The sequence below is a fragment of the Macrobrachium nipponense genome, chromosome 17, assembly GCF_015104395.2.
Source record: "Macrobrachium nipponense isolate FS-2020 chromosome 17, ASM1510439v2, whole genome shotgun sequence".
Classification (NCBI taxonomy): domain Eukaryota; kingdom Metazoa; phylum Arthropoda; class Malacostraca; order Decapoda; family Palaemonidae; genus Macrobrachium; species Macrobrachium nipponense.
In genome coordinates this window covers 2,325,711-2,349,071 of record NC_087210.1, presented here as the reverse complement: position 1 = coordinate 2,349,071, position 23,361 = coordinate 2,325,711, and the positions used below count along the sequence as shown (strand labels likewise).

At 42.1% G+C, this 23,361-nt stretch overlaps 1 protein-coding gene across 1 annotated transcript in view; it reads left to right on the top strand.

Annotated features, from left to right (window-relative positions):
* LOC135196121 (coiled-coil domain-containing protein 137-like) overlaps positions 1-23,361 on the top strand; it is a 132,693-nt gene that overhangs the window by 94,226 nt on the left and 15,106 nt on the right. Inside the window, exons 2-4 of the mRNA XM_064222589.1 lie at positions 10,034-10,231; positions 18,421-18,544; positions 19,398-19,571. Coding sequence (XP_064078659.1) covers positions 10,034-10,231; positions 18,421-18,544; positions 19,398-19,571 — 496 coding nt within the window. The remainder of the gene's footprint in view (positions 1-10,033; positions 10,232-18,420; positions 18,545-19,397; positions 19,572-23,361) is intronic.

The window sequence follows — 23,361 nt, the reverse complement described above, 5'->3', positions numbered from 1 at the left end:
CATGAGGAGATTCACTGGATTGGGAAGACGTAAATCTTCTCCCAGTTGTTCCAGTCTAGAGCCAGGGCGTCCGTGGCATAGGCCAGAGGGTCCAGGTTGGGGGCTACATAACACGTAGTTTGTGGTTCGCTTGTGATGCGAAGAGGTCCACCTGTAGCCCTGGGACTCTTTGAAGGATCCATTGGAACGAACTGTTGTCCAGTGACCATTCCGACTCTAGGAGTACTGATCAGGATAGGGCGTCTGCTATGACGTTTTCTTACTCCAGCTATGTGAGTGGAGGAAAGATGCCAAACTGAACTTGTCTGTCAGGGAGAAGATGGCTATCATGACGTGATTTAGATGACGTGACTTGGAGCCGCCTCTGTTTATACAATGTCAAATACCACTGTCGCTGGTCCAGGACTAGCTTTATGTGGGAGTACTTGGGTGGGCGTAACCATTTTTAGAGTCAAGAACACATGCCATTGCCTCCAGTACGTTTATATGGAACTGACGGAACTGAGGTGACCAAGTTCCTTGAACCTTTTGACCTGGGAATACCCTCCCCAGCCGCTTAAGGACGCGTCTGTGTGGATGGTGACCCCTGGTGGAGGGAACTGAAGGGGTACTGACATTGATAAAATTCTTGACTCTCGCCCATGGCCGAAGTCGATTCTTTAGAATCAGAGGCACTGAGGATAGTTTGTCCCTGGACCTGACGTTTTGCTCGCGAGCGCCAGATTCTGGTTAGGTCTTTCAGTTTGGCTTTCATTAAGACTTTTGTTTGTCACTGATGCAAACTGGAGAGAACCCAGGATCCTTTCCTGGGCTCTCCTTGACGCTAGTTTGTGACTTAGAAATTATATTGCTTGGACTCGACATTTGCTATTTCTTTCCTTTTGGTTGATGGAATCGACAGAGTGTGGGATGCTAGATTCCATTGAATGCCCAGCCAACTGAAAGTTTGACTCTGGAGTGAGTCTTGATTTGGTCCTGTTTATTTTGAAGCCTAGATATTCCAGGAACTGAATCACTTTCAGAGTAGCTCTGTTGCATTCCTCGACTGTTGGGGCCCAGATCAACCAATCGTCGAGATACGCTACTACCATGATCCCTTGCGATCTGAGTTGTTGCACTACCACTTCCGCTAGCTTCGTGACACTCTGGGTGCCACGTTGAGTCCGAATGGAACTACCTTGAAGGAGAATGTCTGGTCTCCTATCTTGAAACCCATATACGGACGGAAGAAGTGTCTTGCAATAGGGATATGATAGTAAGCGTCTGTAAGATCGATAGAGGTGGTGACGGCCCACGGGGAAAAAGTAGGGGTCCGCACCTGTGAGATCGTGAGCATCTTGAACTTGTCGCAGCGGATGGCTAAGTTTAAGCGGGACAAGTCTAAGATTACCCTTCTTTTTTGTGAGCCTTTCTTTGGCACGCTGAACAAGCGACCTTGAAATTTTTAATCTCTGGACTCTCGCTAATAGCTCCTTTTTGAAGGAGATCGTCTGCGTACTCTGTCAATTCCTTGGAAAGGAAGTTGACGGAAAGGTCTGGATGGAGGTGGGTTCGTCAACCAGCTCCAACCCAGACCTTTTGACACTATGGCTCTGAAGCCCATTGGCTGAATGTTCCACCGGTGGCGAAAGTGAAACAGCCTCCCTCCTACCTGAAGTTCTTCATTGGTTCTGGTAACCGCCTCGGCCTCCTCTGAAGGTGCTTTCCCCTGTTAAAGGGGCCTCCCGATCCTCTCCCACGAAAGGAACGCTTACCTCTACCTCCCTTACCCGAGCGGTCATACTTCTGAGAAGCTTGACTCTCGTTGAAGGCTTGATTGTAAGCCTGGGAAGAGAGATGGCGTAAGAGGTTGGAGGGCTGAGGCTGAGGGGATATCACATAAATTGGCTGTGATTGACCTTTAGAAGTGGGAGGGTTGGGCTGTCTGCACTAACGGTACTGTTGGAACTTGTTGAGGAAAGCGTAGTTGCTTCTTCTGGTAAGGTTGGAAACGCCTGGGTTTCTTTGTCCCTTACCTTTAGGAGTCAGGTCTTGCCTCCTCTTAGCCGAAAGGCCCCAACGATCCTTAAGGCTCTGGTTTAACCTGGTAGCCTCTGACTGAACCTCCTTAACCATAGCTTCTGGGAAGAGATCTGCTCCCCAGATGCTAGACGAGAGTAACCTATTCGGTTCATGCCGAACTGGTTGCCTCTTGTAGGACATGCTTCCTACAATCGTCCGAGCAGTTTTGGCAAACTCAAACATATCTGACTGTTACCGTTTGAGTCAGGGCTTTGGTCATGAGCTTAAAAATCGGTTCTGATTCCCAATAAGCCATGGTAGCTACCTCAGACATAGCCATAGAATTTAGATGGATCTGGCTAGACGCGATTTTGCATCAAACTCAGCCTGAAATAAGGCTATCTGGGAGCCTGGGTAGCTTTTCACCAAACTGCTCCATAGCACAGTCCGGTTTGAGTTTGCCAGCTGAGAATGTATTCGGCAAGTCTTCCCACAATTCTCCAACTGAGGGGAGCAACGGAGAAGTGGGAATCCGCTTCCTTCAATTGCGGTATAGGTTCCCCCTTCTGGGCCGCTGGGATGGTCGACCTCGCGATCTTGGTTAGGAACGGGAGCGGGGTACTCTCATCCATTGTAAAAATGGTAAAGGGACTCTTAAATGGTTGTATCTTGGTGTTAGAACAATCCATGTCCTCTAAAACACCTGAGCCATTCTCTCTGAGCCTGGTCTCGTGAGTAGAGGACTGTCTCCTCCTTAGGTACCTTATCGTCCCGCACCATAGCCGACGGCGTAAGCCTTGCGTAGCCTATGAACGGAGGCTGGAGGTCTTCCGGGAAGAACTCGAAGTCCTCTATTCTTCGAGTCCCAAATTCCGGTATAGAGATGAGACCGTCCTGGAAGGGGGCGTATGACGCTACTCTCCACGGATTGTTCATAGAGAACTGAGGTAGTGAGTCATACGGAGGAAGTTGGGATCCACTCGTGTTGGACAGTGGAGGAGAGGCTAGAGGAGCTTCTCTCAGCCCGGCTATAATGGAGTCCTGGGAAGTAATCCTGTCCGACAGACGAGAGATCATTTGCTCCATGCTACTCTTTAAGGACCCAACCAGGTCACCCACCTGTTGCAACAGGCCAGCATTGGAGTCCAAAGCCGGAGCTGCTGCGGAGGTGGAGGGGAGGCTCTGAATCGGAACCAAAGGTAGCGGAGCTGGTGATTCTGCCGGAGTGCGAGATCTCTCTGGAGGATTTACTCCTCGAGGACTTAGAGCCGGAGCTAGAAGCTTTAGACCTGGATGCTCCGGGATTCCCAAGAGCCGGAGACTTACGGGAGGAGGATGAAGCCGAAGTCGTCTTCTTAGACGACGACGACGTCTTAGTCAAAGTCATCACCTTAGACTTGACCTTAGGTCTAACCGAAGCGCCAGGAGGAGGAATATATTTCGTTCACCCGTAAAGGCCTTGGAAGGATGGAGAGGTTGCAGGAGGTAGAAGAAACAGTTACGCCCAAGGGTTGGACCTTGGGTGTCCACCGCCTACCTACCTCGACCAACAGGTCGTCTATACCTACCATAGGTTCAACATTAATATCTAGGGTCGCGACATCCGTAGAGATATCCTGGTCCTGATCAGTTAATGAGGTGGCCAGCTGTTGTTGGATGAAGGCGATAGTCGGATCCGCTTCTACCGGGTCGACGTATCCTGTCGCCTTGCCTCCGGGGAAGATTAGTAATGCCAACCGCTTTTTCTCTAGGATGTAGGGCTGTCCCTTGGCGGCGTTTTTCCCAAAACCGCCGACCCAGGCCCGCAGGGTAGCCAGTGCGGTATCTCTTACCGCGGAGCCTGGAAGAGAGGGCGTAGTTTTAGATTTAAGAATCACTTAAAACTAAAACTTAAAGTATAACTTAAAATAAAAAATTGCCTTAAGTTAATATGATGAAAACTTAAGCGCTAAAAAGGAAGCGGAGCAGCTACTGGAGATGTAAAACTTACCCCTTCCAAAAAAAGCTTGGCTCAAACCATGCATCGTAAACATATGGTACACGTCTCATGGTACCAGACCTGGATGTCCCCGAGCGGAGTCGCGCATGGAGCATGGGACCGGCAAACTTCGTGTCCACAAGGGTCCTGAAGTGTGGCGGAACACCCTCCCCCCGGATGCTCACAGTTGGTGGCCTGTAAGTGGGGAGACACATGAGTATCTTAAAAAACATCACTTACCAGTCTAAAGGACAGAAGAGCTCCGATGCATGCCGGAGCTCGGAAAAAATTTGGGCATAACCCCTCCCTGCATCGCCTGAATAGGCTATAATCCCGGAGAGATCCGGTAAGATATGTAAGGGAGGGGGATGGTTTAAGGTTCTTAAGATAAACTTAAAAGATAACTTAAACCTAACACACAAGCAAACCGGACTAAGTCCAGTGCGTAGCGGAGTGTAGTAACTCAGCAAAACGGTAAGGTTAGTAGAGACCCACTGTATGCTCCGGTCCACCCTACTGGTGGACTAACAACTTTCCGCTGGATACCAGGACTCCGATCAGGAAGGAGCCCTAGTAAGATGGGAAAGAGCGAGAAGACATACAGGCTCAAGCTAGCCCGGAGCGACAAGGTAGCGCGGAGGGTGGGCAAGGCCAGTACCCCCCACTCCGCACCAACCGGCCGGACCGAGAAGCCGGAGAGGTCGAGACCAGTCTGGGTCTGTCCCGACTCCCTAACCCCTCCGCCTGAGGGGAGAGAGGAGGCAGGCTCGGGTATGGAGGAGCGAGCATGGGCAGACCGACCCGCCCCCGCCCTTTCCCGACTCTATGGAAGAGCGGGAGGGGGGGGAAGAATGACTGGACAGGCGTCTGGCTGGCCCGTGATCACGAAGTGACCACGAGGCGGTAAGACCAAACACGACAACTAAGCCTAGGACAACCACTGATCAGGGAAATGCTATCGGGAAGCATACTGAACTGAAAAGCGGAGGCAAATAAGCCCACTGGGCCGAACCAACTGATCAGAGAGGGGATGCTATAGGGAAGCAACCGAACTGATGAGCGGTAGTATGGGCTCAAAGAGCCAGGTCCTAGGCTAAGCCAAGACGCCTACTAACCTAACAATAATAAAATACACAGTTATATAAATAAATAAATGAAAGAAAGAAAACAATATAGCAGGAGAAAAAATCCAGGAGTGTACGACTAACCCGAAGGCAAGTCTACCACTCAAAGCTAGTCAGAGGCCGATACTAAGAACCTGGACTAGGGTCTGGATAGAAGAAGCCTACGTAAGGTAAATACATGCATGCATGACAAACCTGGGTAGACCGTACCCTAAGTAAAGCGGATAATCATTAAAGAGCGAAGATAAATAAGGGATGTTCTAGTATGGGAGACCAAGAACGAACCCATAACAGAGGCAGAACCATGCTGCATGCTTCCGACCCCGAGATCGTATTTATACCTAAAAAACGGCAAATACTGTCTCAGGGCCGGAAAAAACCAACTAACCGTAAATACTGAGTACTTAACTTAGCTGCTGCGATAGCTGCACGCTCCATAATAGAAAATCCAATGAAAGGGCACAAAAAACACAGAGAGGAAAAATATCACAACCGTCTCGTGGGTGCTAACTTGAAAGGATGACCACCAGAGGCGCAGCAGTCGGCAGCATGGGATGGAGTAGTAGTAGTACGAGCTGCTCACTCTGTGGGTCGGCGGCTCCCCTCTTGGAGGGATTTTGTAGTGGGAGATTTCTATTGGCATTTGGCTCGTGGTAGTGGTCTCACTCGCCTAGTGTTCATACCGACACCCTCCTGGAGGGTGAGCGAGTCAGTTATACTGACCTTTTTCTTTATTTTATTTATTCTCTGGTATGTGTTAGTACATTTACCCTAGAAATAATAGATTAAAGGATATTTCGCGCAGCGACACGAGCTGAGCCCAGAAAAAATGGTTGTTATCATCTGTCCAATTTGGATTCAGGAGAAATCGTTCCACTGTGGACCCACTAATAAGATTATCAACCCAAATTCAGCAAGGTTTCTCAAAACGCTGTCAGACTATAGGAGTCTTCTTCGACCTTGAAAAAGCTTATGACACTACTTGGCGTTTTGGTATAATTAAGCAGCTTCATGACATGGGAATACGAGGTAATATGTTAAATTTCATCAGGTCATTTCTAAGTGAAAGACTCATTAAAGTAAGAATTGGAAACACCTTGTCTAATGCTTTTGAGCTAGAGGAGGGTGTCCCACAAGGCAGTGTGTTGAGTGTCACTTTATTTGCTGTGGCTATAAATAGCATTGTTGAATGTGTGTCTCCTCCAGTAAAAGACATCTTTGTTTGTAGATGACCTTGCTATTTTTATTGTCACTAGTTATGATGCTGTTGCAGCTTGTAATTTTCTGCAAAAGTCAGTTAATGCAATCAGCAATTGGGCTGATGACAATGGCTTTCGATTCTCCCCTAGTAAAACTGTGGCAGTTCGTTTTACTAGGTGTACCCGAAAGGAAACCATCCCAAATATTAGGTTGAAAGACACACTAATACCATATGAGGAGGAGGTGAAGTTTTTAGGAATGATTTTTGATAAGAAACTAACATGGGGTAGTCATATTGACTCTTTGAAAATTAAGGTGAAGAAGTCCCTTAACATTTTAAAAGTAGTTTCAGGTTTTAATTGGGGTGCTGATAAGAGGTCACTTTTACGGTTATATGACTCTTTATGTAAATCAAAGCTTGAGTATGGTTGCCAAGTCTACTCTTCAGCAAGTGCAAGCAAGCTTAAGGAGTTGGATGTAGTTCATCATGCTGGTCTGAGAATATGTTCTGGAGCATTCAAAACATCTCCAGTTGAAAAGCTTATATACCGACACAGAAGAGCTCCCTCTAGACTTACGTCGAGAGGAACTGGGACTGCGGTATATGTTCAAACTAAGAGGTTCCCCAGAAAACCCGGCAGCATCTATCCTTAACCAAAACGATTCACAGCAGTTTGCAAATGCTAGAGCATCCAAGCCTTTTCATGTGAGAATTAATGCTGCAGCTGACAGTGTGCCTATTAAAGACCAAAAAATTAAGGCAATACATTGCTCTAAGCTCCTCCCCTTGGTTGACCCCAGAACCATCGGTCTGTAAAAAAACTGTTGTTAAAAAATCTGTTAATGTCCAAGAAGTGAAGGCTTGTTTTCTTGATCATGACCGAAAGCATTCGGGTTCTGTTAAACTTTTCACTGATGGATCAAAGACATCAAGTGGTGTTGGTTGTGCTGTTGTTCATAGTAATAACTCGTATGTGGGCAGACTTTCAAATAATGCATCCATTTTTACAGCTGAATTGACTGCATTAGCCAAATCTCTGGAGATTGCTTCTACTCTACAGGGTAATAATTTCACCATTTACTCAGATTCTTATAGTGCACTCATGGCCATTCAGCAGTATAACCCTAAACATCCAATTGTTCAACGTATTCAAGAATGGTTATATAGGCTTGCCTCCAAATTCAAATCTGTCCAGTTTTGCTGGGTTCCTTCCCATGTGGGTATTGCTGGTAATGAACTTGCTGACCATGAAGCAAGAGATGTCATTAATAAAGAAGGCATTCTCTTCCACCATATTCCTTCCACTGACATGAAATGGACTATCCGTTCATATGTTAAAAATAAATGGCAAGCACGTTGGTCATCTCCCTATCTGACCAACAATAAAAAGTACAAGAAGATCCGACAAAGTATTGAACATTGGCCCTCTGGTTTCCAACAAAAATCGTAGGGTGGAAACTGTATTATGTCGTCTAAGAATTGGCCATACTCGATTGACCCACCGATTCCTGTTGGAGGGGGTACCTGCACCAGTCTGTATGCAATGTGACTCTCCTCTTACTGTGGAACACATTATATGCCATTGCCATAAGTATTCTGCGGCACGACAGGAGAACATGGGTTTAGTGGGCCAGGGATATAGTGAAGAACCTGCTTGGTCCGGATGTAGCTGTTAATAGAATTGTTGGATTCCTTAGAGACATTAATCTTTTTAATGAAATTTAATATTGACCGCCCAGTACGTTGCAAAGTGTAGTGTATACACTAAAGTTGTTTATATAAGCATACTTATATGAATATGAGTATGTGTATGGTACATGTATATATAAGTTTTTTACTCTTGTTTGCATTCACGAAATGCGAAGTTATAATTTTTATTGACGGATATCCGTTTTTATCATAATTTTAAAATCGCCTGTATTTATTTAGTTTATAAAATCATCAACAAATATTCATGTCAAACCAGTTTCATTAAAGCGCTGAATAATCCCTATGGATTCCAGTGCTTGGCTTCAAGCCTAAACTTCATATTCATATTCATATTCAACTGTAGTAGGCATAAGGATTTCAGTGGCAAAACAACCTGACTTTACATACGACATAATTTAGTTCCCTTACCTGGAAGGGTGACTGCATCTCCCTCTGCCCCTCCCCCAGAACCCCTTAAGCATTGCTAAACTTCAACATGAAGCATAATGTCCCGACCAGATGGTAGTATATCTCACTTAGGGGGCTATACAGTATCTCACCCCTAGGAAAAACAATCATCTCAGTGGTTTGAGGGGTGGTTATAAGTTTTACCTGTAAGCAATAGGCTTTGGCAAAGTAATATTTTGTATATAGACTACTTTGGGGTAATTAAATATATTTATTGTACTTTATTTAGCACTGATGTCAGATGTTACTCCAGTTGGAATCCATGAGCTAGCACTATTGAAAATAAAGGAAAACTTGCCATTTCATATAAAAACAATAAAGCTTTTACTCTTCAAAAAAGTCAAAACCTTGAATCATTGCAGAATGTCGGAGGGGAAAATGCATTGTTTTGATGATAATCTAGAAATGCAGTCATTTATTAGCAGATGACAGTAAACTTACATAACTGCAATTATACTGACCATATTACCCAAGTAAACAATGCTATTTACAGAAAGTCCGAAGGAACTGTATGTAGTGCAGACTTTATAATTATAGTCTGCTGTAGCTAGGCCTGGATATGCACTTCTCTTTGACCAGGAATATTAAGGAATGTAATAGAAAACCAATTGCTATTTACTCATGTCATCAGTAAATAGCAATTGTGAAGACATTACCATAAAAGCACAATGCTAATAAATGAAAAGCAAAAAGAGAGGAACTTGTAGGAGCCCAGCATTAATGAAAACGGGAGCAAAGGGTAACCAGCATACGAGGAGGAGCAAAGGATAACCAGTATACGAGAAGTATGTTATATTTTAGGAAGTACAAGATGGAACTGATGGCGTTGAGAATGCCTTTTGTTATTATTAATACTGACGCATAAGGATGTTATACCCCTTAGCTACCAATTTGTGATTTATTGTGATCATTTTGTTGGAGTGATTGCTGGTTTGTTCAGAAACTAAGATTCTTGACCTAGTTTTCTGGATACTGTATTTACAGTGAAAGGGCATTTTTTTTTTTCACCAACTTTTATCTTTGTATTAAGAGTTCATGGTTGTTTTAGGGTTCTGTATACATATAGATATTGAATTTTTGATATTGTGTAGTTGCTCCTAAGAAGTAAAACTTGGTTCTACAGAAAGTTGGTTTCTCAAGATAATTTCAAACGAAGGACTTAGTTCATGAGAGTTTCCTTAATATTATACAGTTTAATCTTATTTAATTCTCAATAGTAGTATAAGTTTTTCATCCTCTTCTATCTTTCTTCTGTTACGTATTCAGCCTTTTTTTTACAGTGATGGTTACAGCCACCATGATAATCTAAGGGCTTTCTCCATTTATACTTTTAAAGCTAGAGGTATAATCATTGTACGTAGTTTAATTTTTGCCTAAGTAGACTGGTATCTTGAAACGTTGGCAATAAAAACGGCCAGTTTGATGTACCTACAATTTTATATATACCTAAGTTACATGAACATTCTTCTTCTGTATTTTAAGGTTTTTATTGTTGTAACTATAGAAATCCACATTTAAAATGCATTGCATTATTAAATTGTTTTTTATGTTGCAACTATTCGTATTTTGCAGGATAAAGCACAAAGTCAATCGCAAACCTGTAAATGACATGACCCAGGAAATCTCGAGAAAGTTGCAAATGATTACCGATTTTCAGAAAGGGAAGCCATCTAAAGAAAATGATGAGTCACAGACGGTCAACGGAGTTAAGAGGAAGAAATCGAAGAAGCGTAAAAAGAGTGCTGCACCACCTTTGATAGACACTGCCAGGTAATGTATGACATGCTGTTTTATTTTCAGTTATCATGATTACTCAAGTTATAAGGGCCATGCAGAAAACAAATCTCTTCATTTTTCTCACAGATTGTTTCCTTATTCTCACAAACTTTTCATCTTTCACACGATTCTTCTAATTTTTCTCAAATCTTTTTGTTATTCTTGTAAATTTCTTCATTTTTCTCGGAAATCTTTTCCTTATTCTTGTAAATCTTTTCATTTGTTCATGAAACTTACCTGTCAGATATATATATAGCTGTATTTTCTGAAGTCCGACAGAATTTTAAAAACTTCCGACACACGCAGTGGTCGGTCAGGTGGTTAGTACCCATTCCCGCCGCTGGGAGGCGGGTATCAGGAACCATTCCCATTTTCTATTCATAATTTTTCTGTCGCCGGTGCTGAAAACACCTGTTTTCAGTACCTCCGTCTTAGGATTTTGGAAACATCATTGCCGCTAAGTATCCTAATTGTCTTTTGATTTATTTACTTGGATTTGTGGGATTTGTGGCTAGGCATACGCTATCTTAAATTGATTTGAATTTGATTCATTTTTGCATAAAATATCTGAATCTAGTTAGGCTAGTTTCAGACGGGGTTGTCTGCAAAGATAGGGTGTGGCTACCGAAAGCTTCGGTAGATCCGCACTTGGTATGTACGAGGGGTATGGATCTTGCTTCTTTGTTGAGATTTGTCATGTAAGGAGTGTGAGACTTTGTCTATTCCGTAAGGAAGACGTATGATTCGTATGTACGCAATTAATCAGTAACAAAAGTCAGGGTAGTGAACCTGCTAACCTTCCTGTAGACTTTATTTTGCCTAACCCCGTAGTATGGCCTACGGGCTATGAATATGTCTACGAGAGGCGCTCGCTCTCCTTCATTGCTGTGAAGTGCTACTTCTGTAATTGTTACTCCTAACCCTGCATTGTTGCCTTCGGGCCCTAAGCAGTGTCTGTAGAGGAATTGCCCTTTCTCTGATACTCTTTCGATTCGTAACTAAGAATCGAAAGTGCTTGCTTTAGAGAGTAAAAGTGAAGTGCAGAAGTGCAGTGATACCCCTTGTGTAGTGGAGGGTGCGTCAGATCGGCCTCGTTTCGCCTCTAGGCCGGGACCTCTGCTTGACTCCCAGGACCCGGGGAGGGAGCATGTCGAAAGCCTAAGGAGGGTTACAAGGAACCCCCACCGATCTGGCGTGCCTTCGGCAGTTTCTGATGAAAATCCCCAGACTGCCCCGTGCAGGGGTTGGAGCTTTCGGAAGGACTCGCGCCCTCTAAATAGAAGCTTTATAGAAGAGGACGCTTCACGTCCTCTCTCTCTCTCTCTCGTTATGCATTTCAGTGAGAAGTAAGAAGGCGAACGTCGCCTGAACTCGTGTCCTTCTTTCCACCGAGAAATACGTAAAAGAAGTCATAGTAGCAGGAAGCTTTTGAGAGCGGACGCCCAAGCCAGGCGCGCGCGGGTGCACGCCAAGCGCGCGCCAGTGGACGCCGAGCGCGCGCCAGTGGACGCCGAGCGCGCGCGCCAGTGGACGCCGAGCGTGCACCAGCGCACGCCAGGTGTGTCGCCTGGCTGAACGTTTCTGTTGAACTCTTCAAGCTCTTGTTTCAGATTTGGGCCTAAAGAATTTTTACCTCTACCTTCGGTGATACCTTCTACCTCACCTGCAAAGAATGTGAAGTAGGCAGTGCTTCGGAGGAAGCTTAAAGTGAACAGACAACTTCTTCTTCGAAACCCAGCAAGACATCGGGTTTTGTGAATTCAAGAGGTCTCTGTCAATTAATATTGCTTTTCGCATAGGTGGATGGAGTTAAGGAAAGCTCAAGGGAAGATCTCGTTTGCTCTACCGCAAGCTTTGCCATTCTGCCAATAAATTTAAGTTGCCACTACCGCAGTCAAGACTTTGCGATAAGGCAGTTACGGGTTATAAAGGCTCGATGTCCTGCACGTCAGGACTCTCGGCAACGTTCAGTAGGATTCTTGCAAAGGCACTCATCAAAAGGACGCTCTTCAGGAAAGCACAAGACAGGACTTCCTTTGCCATACTGCCAATAAATTTTAAGCTTTAGCAGGCATTAGTTGTGATACGGGAGAGGAAGCTGGTTGGAGAGTTTCTTCCTCTTCCCAGGATAATTTTGCAAGCTTTTTAGCCCATCTGAAAGGGTTTTTCAGATGATAGATTTTGTTAGTTTCTAGTCGGGACTACGCTGCCGAATTGAACATCGTCGTTCTACCTGCCGTAAGCCCAGTCTCTTAACAGGATTCTTGCCCCTTCCTCGTTTGAGACGGGAATCGGAAAAATTAAATGCTCGACTTCCTGGATTACGTTTTGTCAATTCAGTGACTTTCCCCCATTGACAATATACTATCGTTTTGTCAAGTAAGTAGTTTCCTCGCTGGCCGAGTGGTTTTCGAGCTGGGCTGCCAATCCGGTGGTCCCAGGTTCGATTCTCGACTCGGTCAACGCGGAATCAGAGAAATTTATTTCTGGTGATAGAAGTTCATTTCTCGATATAGTGTGGTTCGGATCCCACAATAAGCTGTAGTCCCGTTGCTAGGTAACCAATGGTTCCTAGCGACGTAAAAATATCTAATCCTTCGGGCAGCCCTAGGAGAGCTGTTAATCAGCTCAGTGGTCTGGTAAAACTAAGATATACTTAACTTAACTTGTCAAGTAAGTGGGTATCCCCTCATTGACAAAATATCTCTTTGTCCCGTAAATGGGTTAGTTCTCATTGACAAACATCTCATTAACTTGATATTGCGTAAGCGAATAAGCTCTTATTGACAAGATTCGGAAGAGCTCTCATTCGTCATTCGCAGACTCGTACAAGAATAGACTTGTAGACTACGTCAATGAACGCTTATGTCCAATAACATAAGAATCTTGAGCTGACTGCTTCGATTCTCTTAAGTTTTGTTCATGAAACTTGCCTGTCAGATATGTATGTAGCTGTATTTCCGAATTCAGCTATATATATGTCTGCCAGGTAAGTATGAACAAACTTTATTGTGATATAATTTCATATTTTGCCTTGCGTTATTTTACTTCTGGTTGGTTCAAGTCATATACGCTTGCTGTAGTTACCTCTTCGGATGGCAACCGAGAGGTCTATTGTCTATTTTAAGGGACATTTAATCGTTACTCCCTGCAGCCTTCCAGGAGTTTCCGATTTATCTTTTACCGTTGTATGGTAGTGTTCTGACGACACAAACGCATCTATATATTTAGCGTTTTCTGTTTCGCTTAAATATACCAGCTTGAGAGTCTTTCTGCTCAAAAATAACGGACCTATTTCTTCGTAGAATAGGGTAGCTGGCAACCCAGACATAAAGTTAAGAGACGACGTTCGTAAGCTGCTGGCTGCTGCTGTCACGCTGTGTTGTCCTCAGTCCAACCGAGCCAGTAACAGATCGTGCGCTGTAGGTTACGTCTCTCTCTCCTGCGGGATTGACTGACTAACCGTATCTCTGTGCTGACGGTTACGTCTCTCCTGCGGGATTGACTGACTAACTGTATCTCTGTCCTACAATCACGGACTTTAGCCTAAGATTGAGGGGATTTCTTACGTGAATGAATAAACGTTGCATTCGTTTTGCCTTACTATGTTCAACAGTTATCTCTTAATCCTTTCGGTGCTCGTTACCGCACGGTATGGAACTACGAGTCTACCGCAACATTGCACTTTTATATGCTCTCCTGCTTAGGCAAAGCGCAGCCTTATTAGGGAAGTAAGCATACTCGGGGAGGGAATGGATGAGCTTGCTGGGGACCATTTCCTTCCTGAAGAAGTTTGTTTCCCCGAATAGACTGCAATTCAGACCACAGTTTTTTCCTACTGGGAAACTGAAATATTATTCAAGATCTAGGAATGATTCTGAACATCTCTCAGTGCGTCTATCACCTGAGGTGATAGAAAGAAGGTGCCGGACATTTGGATAGGGTTTCAGATGTCCTGGATCTTAATCTGAAAGAAGTAAAAGCGATTCGGTAGTCCCTCCAGTCCTCGAAACGAGTTTTTGGGAACCAGTGGTCCAGATCAACTCTGATATTCCACAGCTCTCTCATATCTTAAGAAGTATCTTCTCTCGGTCCTTGTTCGAGTTTACGAGAAAGAGCCTATTATAACAACAGGCGTAGAATGTAACGATCCTCTACAGGTTCATTACAGGATTGCAAAAGTCCGTACGAATCGTCTCGATCGACGGCAGCAACTATTCACTTCCGAGTGGAATCTTTCTTTAGAAGTAAGTTGAGAGTTGTGTAGACTTTAGGGACGCCCTTTCATTCTTCTCTTCGATATGTTGAGGACGAAGAGGCTTCTTCTTCTTTGCTCCCTTATTCTCGATCCGGGATCGGTACCATTAAACGCCATCCTATGATATTGAACGGGGATGGATGTTTAGTCTCTTTTCCCCTTTTTCAATCGCTTAGGAAATGTAATAAGAGGATTTATGACGTCACAGGGAGCGACAATGACGCTGATCGCCCCATGTTGGCCTTCAGGATCCTGGATTCACAGAGGTCACATACTTCCTAGTTCACTTTCCAAGGACCTTTCCGAGAGAGTCGGTCTACTCTAACTCGAAAGGTACCTATAACCTCTCCGCTCTGAGTCTGACTACGTTCAGACTATCGAGATGTTGACAGGAATAAGATTACCGTCTTCCATTTCCGTCAGAAGAATGGGATAAGCTGGCAGTCACAACTATTAAAGAATACGCAAATATGTTGGTGACGGCCTTTGGGCTCAGAGATTTGCGTCTGTCAAACAACAAAGCCCTTCACGATTTTTGAGTTCGTGAGTTCGTGGAATCTCGAAACTCGCTCACCATCTACTTTTTGTCTCACCTGTTTTCTCGGAGTCAGACACTCGTGCGAGATCAGGCGACATATAGTAGCCCTGAGTTTCTTGTTGACGAAGTCGGTTGCGTTTATACACCCCCGATGATCGTGTAACATGAGACCAGGTTGGAGTGTCAGGCATTCTTCCTTCGGGACTGAATCGCCTTTTTGCTCCTCGCTCCTTTCTCCTGGCACCAGAAGCTCGAGTCAGGAGTTGATTCGCTGACGACGTTGGGTTGCGTTGATACACCCCCAAGGTTTGCCTAGATTGAATCGCCCAGGCAGTCCAGACACTCATCCTTCAGCGAAGAATAGTGCCTTATGGTCTTCAGGGTACAGCCTTGCTGTCCTTGATTCGTCTGACTGGTCAACTGGTTGGTCACCTGACTTTAGTACAGACGTACTGACTGTGCATGTCCAGATCGAAGCTTTCAATATGGAACTTAGACGTAGTCTGAAGTTCTTGATGTCAAAGCATTCGAACCTCTCCTACCTGTTAACTTCTTGCATGTGATCAGGAAGGCCTTCTTCTAACCACCCTAGATACGACAAAGAGGGTTAGTGAAATTGTAAGCCATCGTCACAAGTTTTGGCTTTAGAGAACACAAGGCGGTGTGCTCTCTAAGCCTTCCGTTGTGGCCTAAGAATGGAAACCCGTTTTGTCCTTGGGCCAGGAGCTTGGAAGCAAGGATGGCACAAGTTAGTGGGCAGGAGCCAGAGAGAGTCCTGTGCCCTGTCGGGTCTCTCAAGTTTTATCTACATAAAACTCAAGAAAGTCGAAGTCATTCGGGCAATCTGCAGTGTTCCGAAAAAGACCAGACTTGCCCATATCGAAGAACAACCTGGCTTTAGTGTTAAGGAGTTCTTTCAAAAATGCTCCTTCATTGTGTTTGCACAAAGAATTGAAATCTTTTTATCTGAATGCTCACGAGGTGAGGGCGCGGCCTCGGAAGCATTTCAACAGAGCATGGCACTCAGCAACATCCTGAGTACCATGTTTTAGCGAAGCAACTCTGTGTTCACTTCACACTCCCTGCGAGATGTGAAGATGGCATATGAGATCTGCTGCTCGCTAGGGCCATACGTGTCTGCAGACACAATCTTGGGGGCAAGAAGTACCACTCATCCTATCCTGTAGAAAATGGTTAGGAAGAGCTCTTAATTTAGTTGTTGAGTCGCCGACAACGGCGACTTCTTAACTCTTAAGCCTTAGTTAACACACCTTAACTTTGGCTAGGTTGGTCAGGTGGTGATATATATATTTATATATATATATATATATATTTATTTTACTTCTTAGCCCTCATGGTATGGTCAATATGGTCTAGTCACATTGTGGTCACGCCCCCGTTGACAGATCATCTGGAGTGCACCAGCTTTATAGGTCTCTACCTCGCTGGCAACTCTAGTAAAGCAGAAGCAGACTTGGGTGACAGTAATCACGAAGTCAGCTATGCTAACAGGTGGAACCAAGATGTAAATCATCTGCATGCATTTGTTTCCCAAAATCTTTCTATTCTGTCCCTTCCCACCTCCAAAGGTGGGATTCAGCTATATATATATCTGACAGGTAAGTTTCATGAACAAAATGATATTGTTATGATACAATAAAGTTTGTTCATACTTACCTGGCAGATATATATATAGCTGTATTTTCTGAAGTCCGACAGAATTTTAAAAACTTCCGACACACGCAGTGGTCGGTCAGGTGGTTAGTACCCATTCCCGCCGCTGGGAGGCGGGTATCAGGAACCATTCCCATTTTCTATTCATAATTTTTATTTCCACTGTCCCCTTAGGGGAGGTGGGTGGGTACTTGATTATATATATCTGCCAGGTAAGTATGAACAAACTTTATTGTATCATAACAATATCATTTTTTCTATCATATCTTTTCTTTATTCTCATAAATATTTGCATTTTTCTCACATTTCTTTATTCTCTTAAATTATTCTCATTTTCCTAAAAAATCCTTCTGTTGTTCTCATAAATCTTTTCATATTTTTCAAAAATCTTTTTGTTAGTCTCAGAAATCTTTTCATTTTTTCATAACTTAATTTTTCTCACAAATCTTCATTTTTCTCACAACTTTGATTTTTCTTAGAAATCTTTTCATTTTTTTCACATTCATTCATTAATCTCACAGGTCTTTTGATTTTTCTCAGGCTTGAGTGATACTGAGAGGAAATTTCTTGATTTATTGATAATATGCAACAGTGATTACACAGAGTATGAGACCTCTTGCCACAAATGATGGGACAGTCTTGTTGACCTACCAGTATGATCGGAAAGATGCCTAAGTTTGGGGAATAACATACATGATGTTAGAAGAAGAAGATACACAAATACGCTGTACTTTAGACAGAAAATTCTGAGGAGGGGAGTCTGTTTAGTCATGTAACAGACGATGATTAGTGAAAGAGTAAATCGTGGGATGTAGTGGCTGAAGAGAGGTTGGAGACATATCTAAACTTAACCTGGTTGAAGATAGTAATTATGTTATAGTGGAAGTGGATGATTCATGATGTAATTTTAAATGTAGTTTGAATTAGAATAGAAGTGAGAATATGACACTGGGCAGTATGGCAGTAGTTAATGAATGAATTGAAAATTTTTATGCAATTGAACAATTTTATACAATTTAATGTTGTTTATTGAAGGCTCATGTAATCGCCTTTGTCTTAGTTATTTCATTGATTAAGAGAAATTAAGAAAGAAGATAAGACTGACATTTTAATTTAAGAAAAAGCCACAGGGATAAATACTTATGTGTCACATACTGTTTTTGTGGCTTAAATGCTTAAGTTGAATACATTTGAGGTCCTTAATAGTTGGTATAAATGTCATGGTCATATCGGGAAGGTCTCATTACGGTTATGACATCATATGGTTAGCTCTTTCTAACCTTAGTATGTTCAGGTAATAAGCAAGAATAAAGAAAAGAGTACTTTTATAACAAATGGTAGAAAGTACATTAGCTTCTGATCAAAGGTGAAAGAATGAGAAGTACGTACACCATCTGTAGAAAATTGGTCTAGCTATAAGGAAACCAAATGTATTTACTGGGTGTTTATAAAAACTTGCTTGGGATTAACCAAGCCAAAAAGAGAGTTTTGTGTTATAGTAGTATTTAGTAGTATTGTAGGCTAGTCTGTCATGAAACTTGACAGTTATCTGTGCAGGGTGTCCCCCTGAATGGTCATTATTTTTAAGGTTTTATACACGGTATTGTATACCATACTGACTGAATTGTAGGCGTACTTTGTTAGGGAGGTTTCTCCCCTATTTTTGAAAAATTTTAATTCCTCTTAATTTTGAGCTGTTGCATTGCTTTGCAGATTGGCATACACAGAGAAGGAAGAATATGGTATGGTTAGACCTTTAAAGAAGATCCCAAGGCTTGTTCAGTATTCTGACGAGACAGACGGTGCATTTTTGAAGCGAGTGGGCAGAGCGGCAAAAGTAGGTACTATTGCTTGCAGGTGCTGCACAGAGTATTTGTTTGCATTTTGTACTTATTTCTGCTGCATGATGAAAGAGAATGGGGCTACTTTGTTACATTTCTAGACGCAAAAGGCGAGCCCAAAGGCTTTGTTCTTGGGTAGGCTTTTGACTAAACCTCTTAGGCCTTGAATATGTTCACTAAACTTAGGAAGCATTTGGAAAGTTTGAGTTTTAATTTGAATATGTTCTAGAATTAGCTGAAGCCACTGGGAAAGTTTAAAAAGAAAAGACAGAGTGCCAAGTACTTTCGTGTATTTAACACATCTTCGGGGCACAAAGATGCGTTAAATAGACGAAAGTACTTGGCACTTTTCTTTTCTTTTTAAACTTTCCCAGTGGCTTCAGCTAATAAACAAAATCATGCGGTTAGTTTTGTGATTTCTTAGTTGAATACTAGAATGTAAGGATTATAGTTTTTATGAATGATTGATTTGCTCCAGTCAGTGACAAGGAATGATTACAGACTGGAAACTTGACAATTGCTCGCCTTCTGTCCGTCTGTGCTCACTCCACAGCTCCACAGGCTATTGATCAAATCTAGCAAAAATTTGTGAGAGTCGTCAGTTCTGACGTTTGCGTTAGTCTGGTTATGTATTTCGGAACTGCTAGTAAAGGATGCAAGTTGCAAAACCCTGTATAGTATTGACTAGAAATATGAAAGCTTGAGGCTGACACTTACAATAGTTGTAAATGTTTTGAGGCTAAGAGTAAGAATAGTAGTTCAAGACTGGAAGCTTGCAGTAATACTGTACATATTAAAAGTAGCTGTTAGTATATATTTATGACTATGATATTATGCTTATTTCTCCAGGATATTTTAAGTGAATCCAAGTTCGAAGAAAAGTTCAAAGTAGAAGTGGATCGAGATGAAAGTGGCGCTGTTGTAAAAGTGAAACACAAAAAGGCATTAGATGATCCCCTTTTGCCAGCTAAGAAGAGAGCGAAATTAGAAGCACGAGAAGATAGAAAAAAGGAAAAAAAGAAGGTATGTAAAGTTTCCCTGTATTACTAAGAGTTTGTAAACAGTAATCATTCCAATGACAGGGAAGTTTTAACCTCAAGAAAATCAGTAGAGTGAATGAAAGGAAATTGATACTTGATGCTTTTTGTAGAAAAGGTGAATGACTATACAACAGTATGATTTCTTGATAGATGTAAGAATGGTGTCTGTTTTCTTGATTTACAGACCAATATAAATTATGTCCTTACAGCGAGCAAATCTCCTGTTATTCTTATTTTTATTATAAAAGGTATCACATGCAACTAGATGAACTAACATATCAACCATGATTTTGTTAGATAGCAACTGTAGTCTGTTATTCTTATTCTTATATAAAAGGCATCGCATGCAACTAGATGAACTGACGTGTCAACCATGGTTTTGTTAGACAAAGCCACTGTGCTGACTGCTTTAGACTCGGAAAGCCAAATATGTGGTCCTCTGTCAGGTTCACTTTTAAAAAGCAAAGATATGATTCATAATGTAGGACTAAGAAACTGCGCCAGCGTATACAAGTCCACAAATAAATCTATACAAAATGTAAGTGGCAGACCTCCTCTGTCTCCATTATATTATGATTAAACTAGTAACTTTCCAGCTAAGGAGCAACTAGTAACTTGCCAACTAAAGCGTGACTAGTAAAGGAAAAACTAGTGAAAAAGTTTCAGGAATCACAAGTATATCAAATGTATTTGTTTCTGTCAGTAATTTATTATAATCTCTAAAACTCATCTTAGGAAACTAGCTTTCATTTTGGCAGTGTTCATTCAGAAACCGATGCAATGTGAAAATATGTTGTTTTTGAATTGGTCATATCCTTTGACCTATAGGTATTTTATGAAATAGCCACATGACCCAGTCCCTTAATGCAGGTAATGGAGAACATCATCTATAATCAATCATATTTTTTGTGATTGTGCAATTTTCAGCTCATTGCATGTAGTATTAAGTATGGGAAACAAATCAATAAAAGAAGTATTTTCAGACTTCAACATTTTCAGTTTTAACTAGTCATAAAATTGTTTAGTGGACCTCTTAGTACTTGTAAAAGAGGATGTGAAAGAACAGAATTAACAAAGAGATGTGGATGGATGCAAGTACAGGGAAGGACGTTGCTCCTCCATGCTAGTTCCAGCTTATATGGCCAATGTCATCTAAACAGAAGGTAAAACTGACAATTATATCCCAAAAGTGTTTGTTCAGGTATCTGTGTGTAGACAAGTCTTTTCATTCTCTGCCATGTCTACTGAGACCACATTCAAGGCAGATATACCTGAAGGCATGGGAACAGGAGCAGGAAGAATATTAGAGTTATCAGAGTTTTGAAAGGAAGCTATGGCTGAAGTGATGGGGCTCTGCAACTTTAGCCCAAAGACAAAAATTCCAGGAAGGTAATAAGCAAGGTTCCCCTGGAATACCACAATGCCTTCAGCAGCTCCTTTGTCTCTAGGGATTGTCTTGCAGTTGAACCAACAGAGGCTAGGAATATAGGTGCTGCAGAGGAGCAGGGAAGACTGATCTCCTTGCAACAGTGCCATGTACTTGGTGGTTGTTTGCTCATATCTTCAGTGAATTGAATATTGGGAATCGTGCTTACTAGAACAACATTTCCCAAGAATGACATCACCAACCAAGACCCCCCTGTGAGATGCCCTGAATGCCAGAATTGTAGAAAACCCTGAACCAATCCCTTGTCAGGCAATCATTGAGATTACGTTAAAGGATCAATATCATATATAATCATTTACTGGTTCAGAAGGGAGAGGTGCAGTCAATTGTCTCTGTCTCCATGTCTCCATAGGATTAAAATCATTTGCATGCCTGCCACCTCAGCATAAATGTGACCAGAAACTGCTTTGTAATTCAATACTTTTCTCTTTTGTAATTCAATACTTTTCTCTTTCATTGAGATCCTGCTTTGTTGAACTGCAGTGAAATGTTAACACAATATATTTTGTGTAAAACTCACCGGCCTGATTCAACTTTTTAGTTCAGAAATGAGAGGTGAAAAGTGGAGCAGGGTAAAATTGAACTTGGGCAGCAGATTTGGAAGATACTAAGGGGAGCTTAAGAAAAATGAAAGTCAGAAAGCGGGGTAGCTGGTACTCTAGATTTGGTAAAGCAGAGATGCTACAAGGACTACAGTTGCTTGCTCTCCTTAGGCCTGAATTTACATCATCAGCTTTGTGGCTGAAACTAAGAATTTTTATCCTTGAGTCTTGATTTAGCAGCATCTCTTGCTAGTCCTGTATTATACAGGAGTCCCAGGATATCCTAGTTCATCACTAGTATTAGCAGACATTACCAACCACTGTTTGTCATTATTGCCTTTCAGATAAAGGAAACATACCATGAAATACAAATGCCCAACTAAACCTGTTATAGAAAATATAAACAGGCACCACAAATATGCAGTTGAGATGCTAAGGCTGGGAGATGCATCATCATATCCTCTTAACCTCTTCATTACCGAAAGTTTGTTTGGAGGTAGGTGGGTACCACCATTCAAGTCTACTACACCGCACCGGGTGCATAAAAGTGGTACGCATAGTACCACCAAAACTCCTCTTTTCAGATAGGGACTTCCAATCATTCTGCAATTTCGGTTTGAAAAGTTTGGAGCAAAATAAACAGTATGACACGATGCCAGACGTATGATGAACCCAAAAAAATATTATTACTGCTTATAGTAGTGTGTAGGTGAACAGATGAACTGTGTCTCAACAAAAAATCACAAAACCAGACAAGCGTAAACATGTAATAACTTCTACCCAAGTATAAAACCAGTTGTATCATCATTTACTGTATATATTTATTTATTCACTTATTACATTTTACAAATAAAAGATATGAACACCAGATAAATGAAGGTTAAAATAAAGCCTTATAGTAACTTTATATATAAAAAACCAAACCAAAGAAAAAGCGAAAAAGTGATTTTTTCTGAGGACAAGAAACTTGAAAAATTAGTTTAGATACCCCTGATGCCCCTAAAGTTGTTTTCTGTGATGAAACTAATCTTAGAAAAGTAGAAAATGACATCGACCAATTTTTGAAAGATATACTATAAAATTTGCGATTTCCATATTTATTGGCGGGGCTTTCGCTTTAGTTTTTGCTCTTTTTTTTGTTATTACGTGCTTATTTACAGTTCTATTTTGATAATACTTTATGTGCATGTTCCAGGTGCGATATACCAACATTCTGTAAGACCGAATTTCTATTCAAGACTATAGTTTTCTCACCGACAGTGTCCCTTGTACAAGGGACACTGAGTTTCACATTTTTTTTTCATAAAATCATTTACTTTCCCTGTAGGATGATAAAACTAACAGAGAATATATGTGTTATTATAGTGCCAATAATACCTAATAATTTCATTAGCCTGTCTTGATTAGTGTATTTTTGGCAAATATTTTTACGATCGGCACCCCTCCAAACTGGAGTCACTACTGAGAGATTCAGTTCGGCAGCGAACGCAATGTTTACATTCTGCTCACCCACCCGGTAAAGAAGGGGTTAAGTCACATTTTACCTTTAGGGGGCTAGGTTGTAATTCTTTCTGCACCGAGATCATAACCTCGTTATTAAATGAAAAATACAGAGCTATCTTGTAATTCTTTCTGCACCTAATACAGAGTGAAACTCGGGAAGGTTGATTATCAACTAGATTCCTCAAAGTACATGCTGAAACAGCATACATTTGAAGCGAAAGTGTGATTGCTCTAATATAACCAACATCAGTGCCGTAGTTTATTAGGTTCCCCATGTGTGT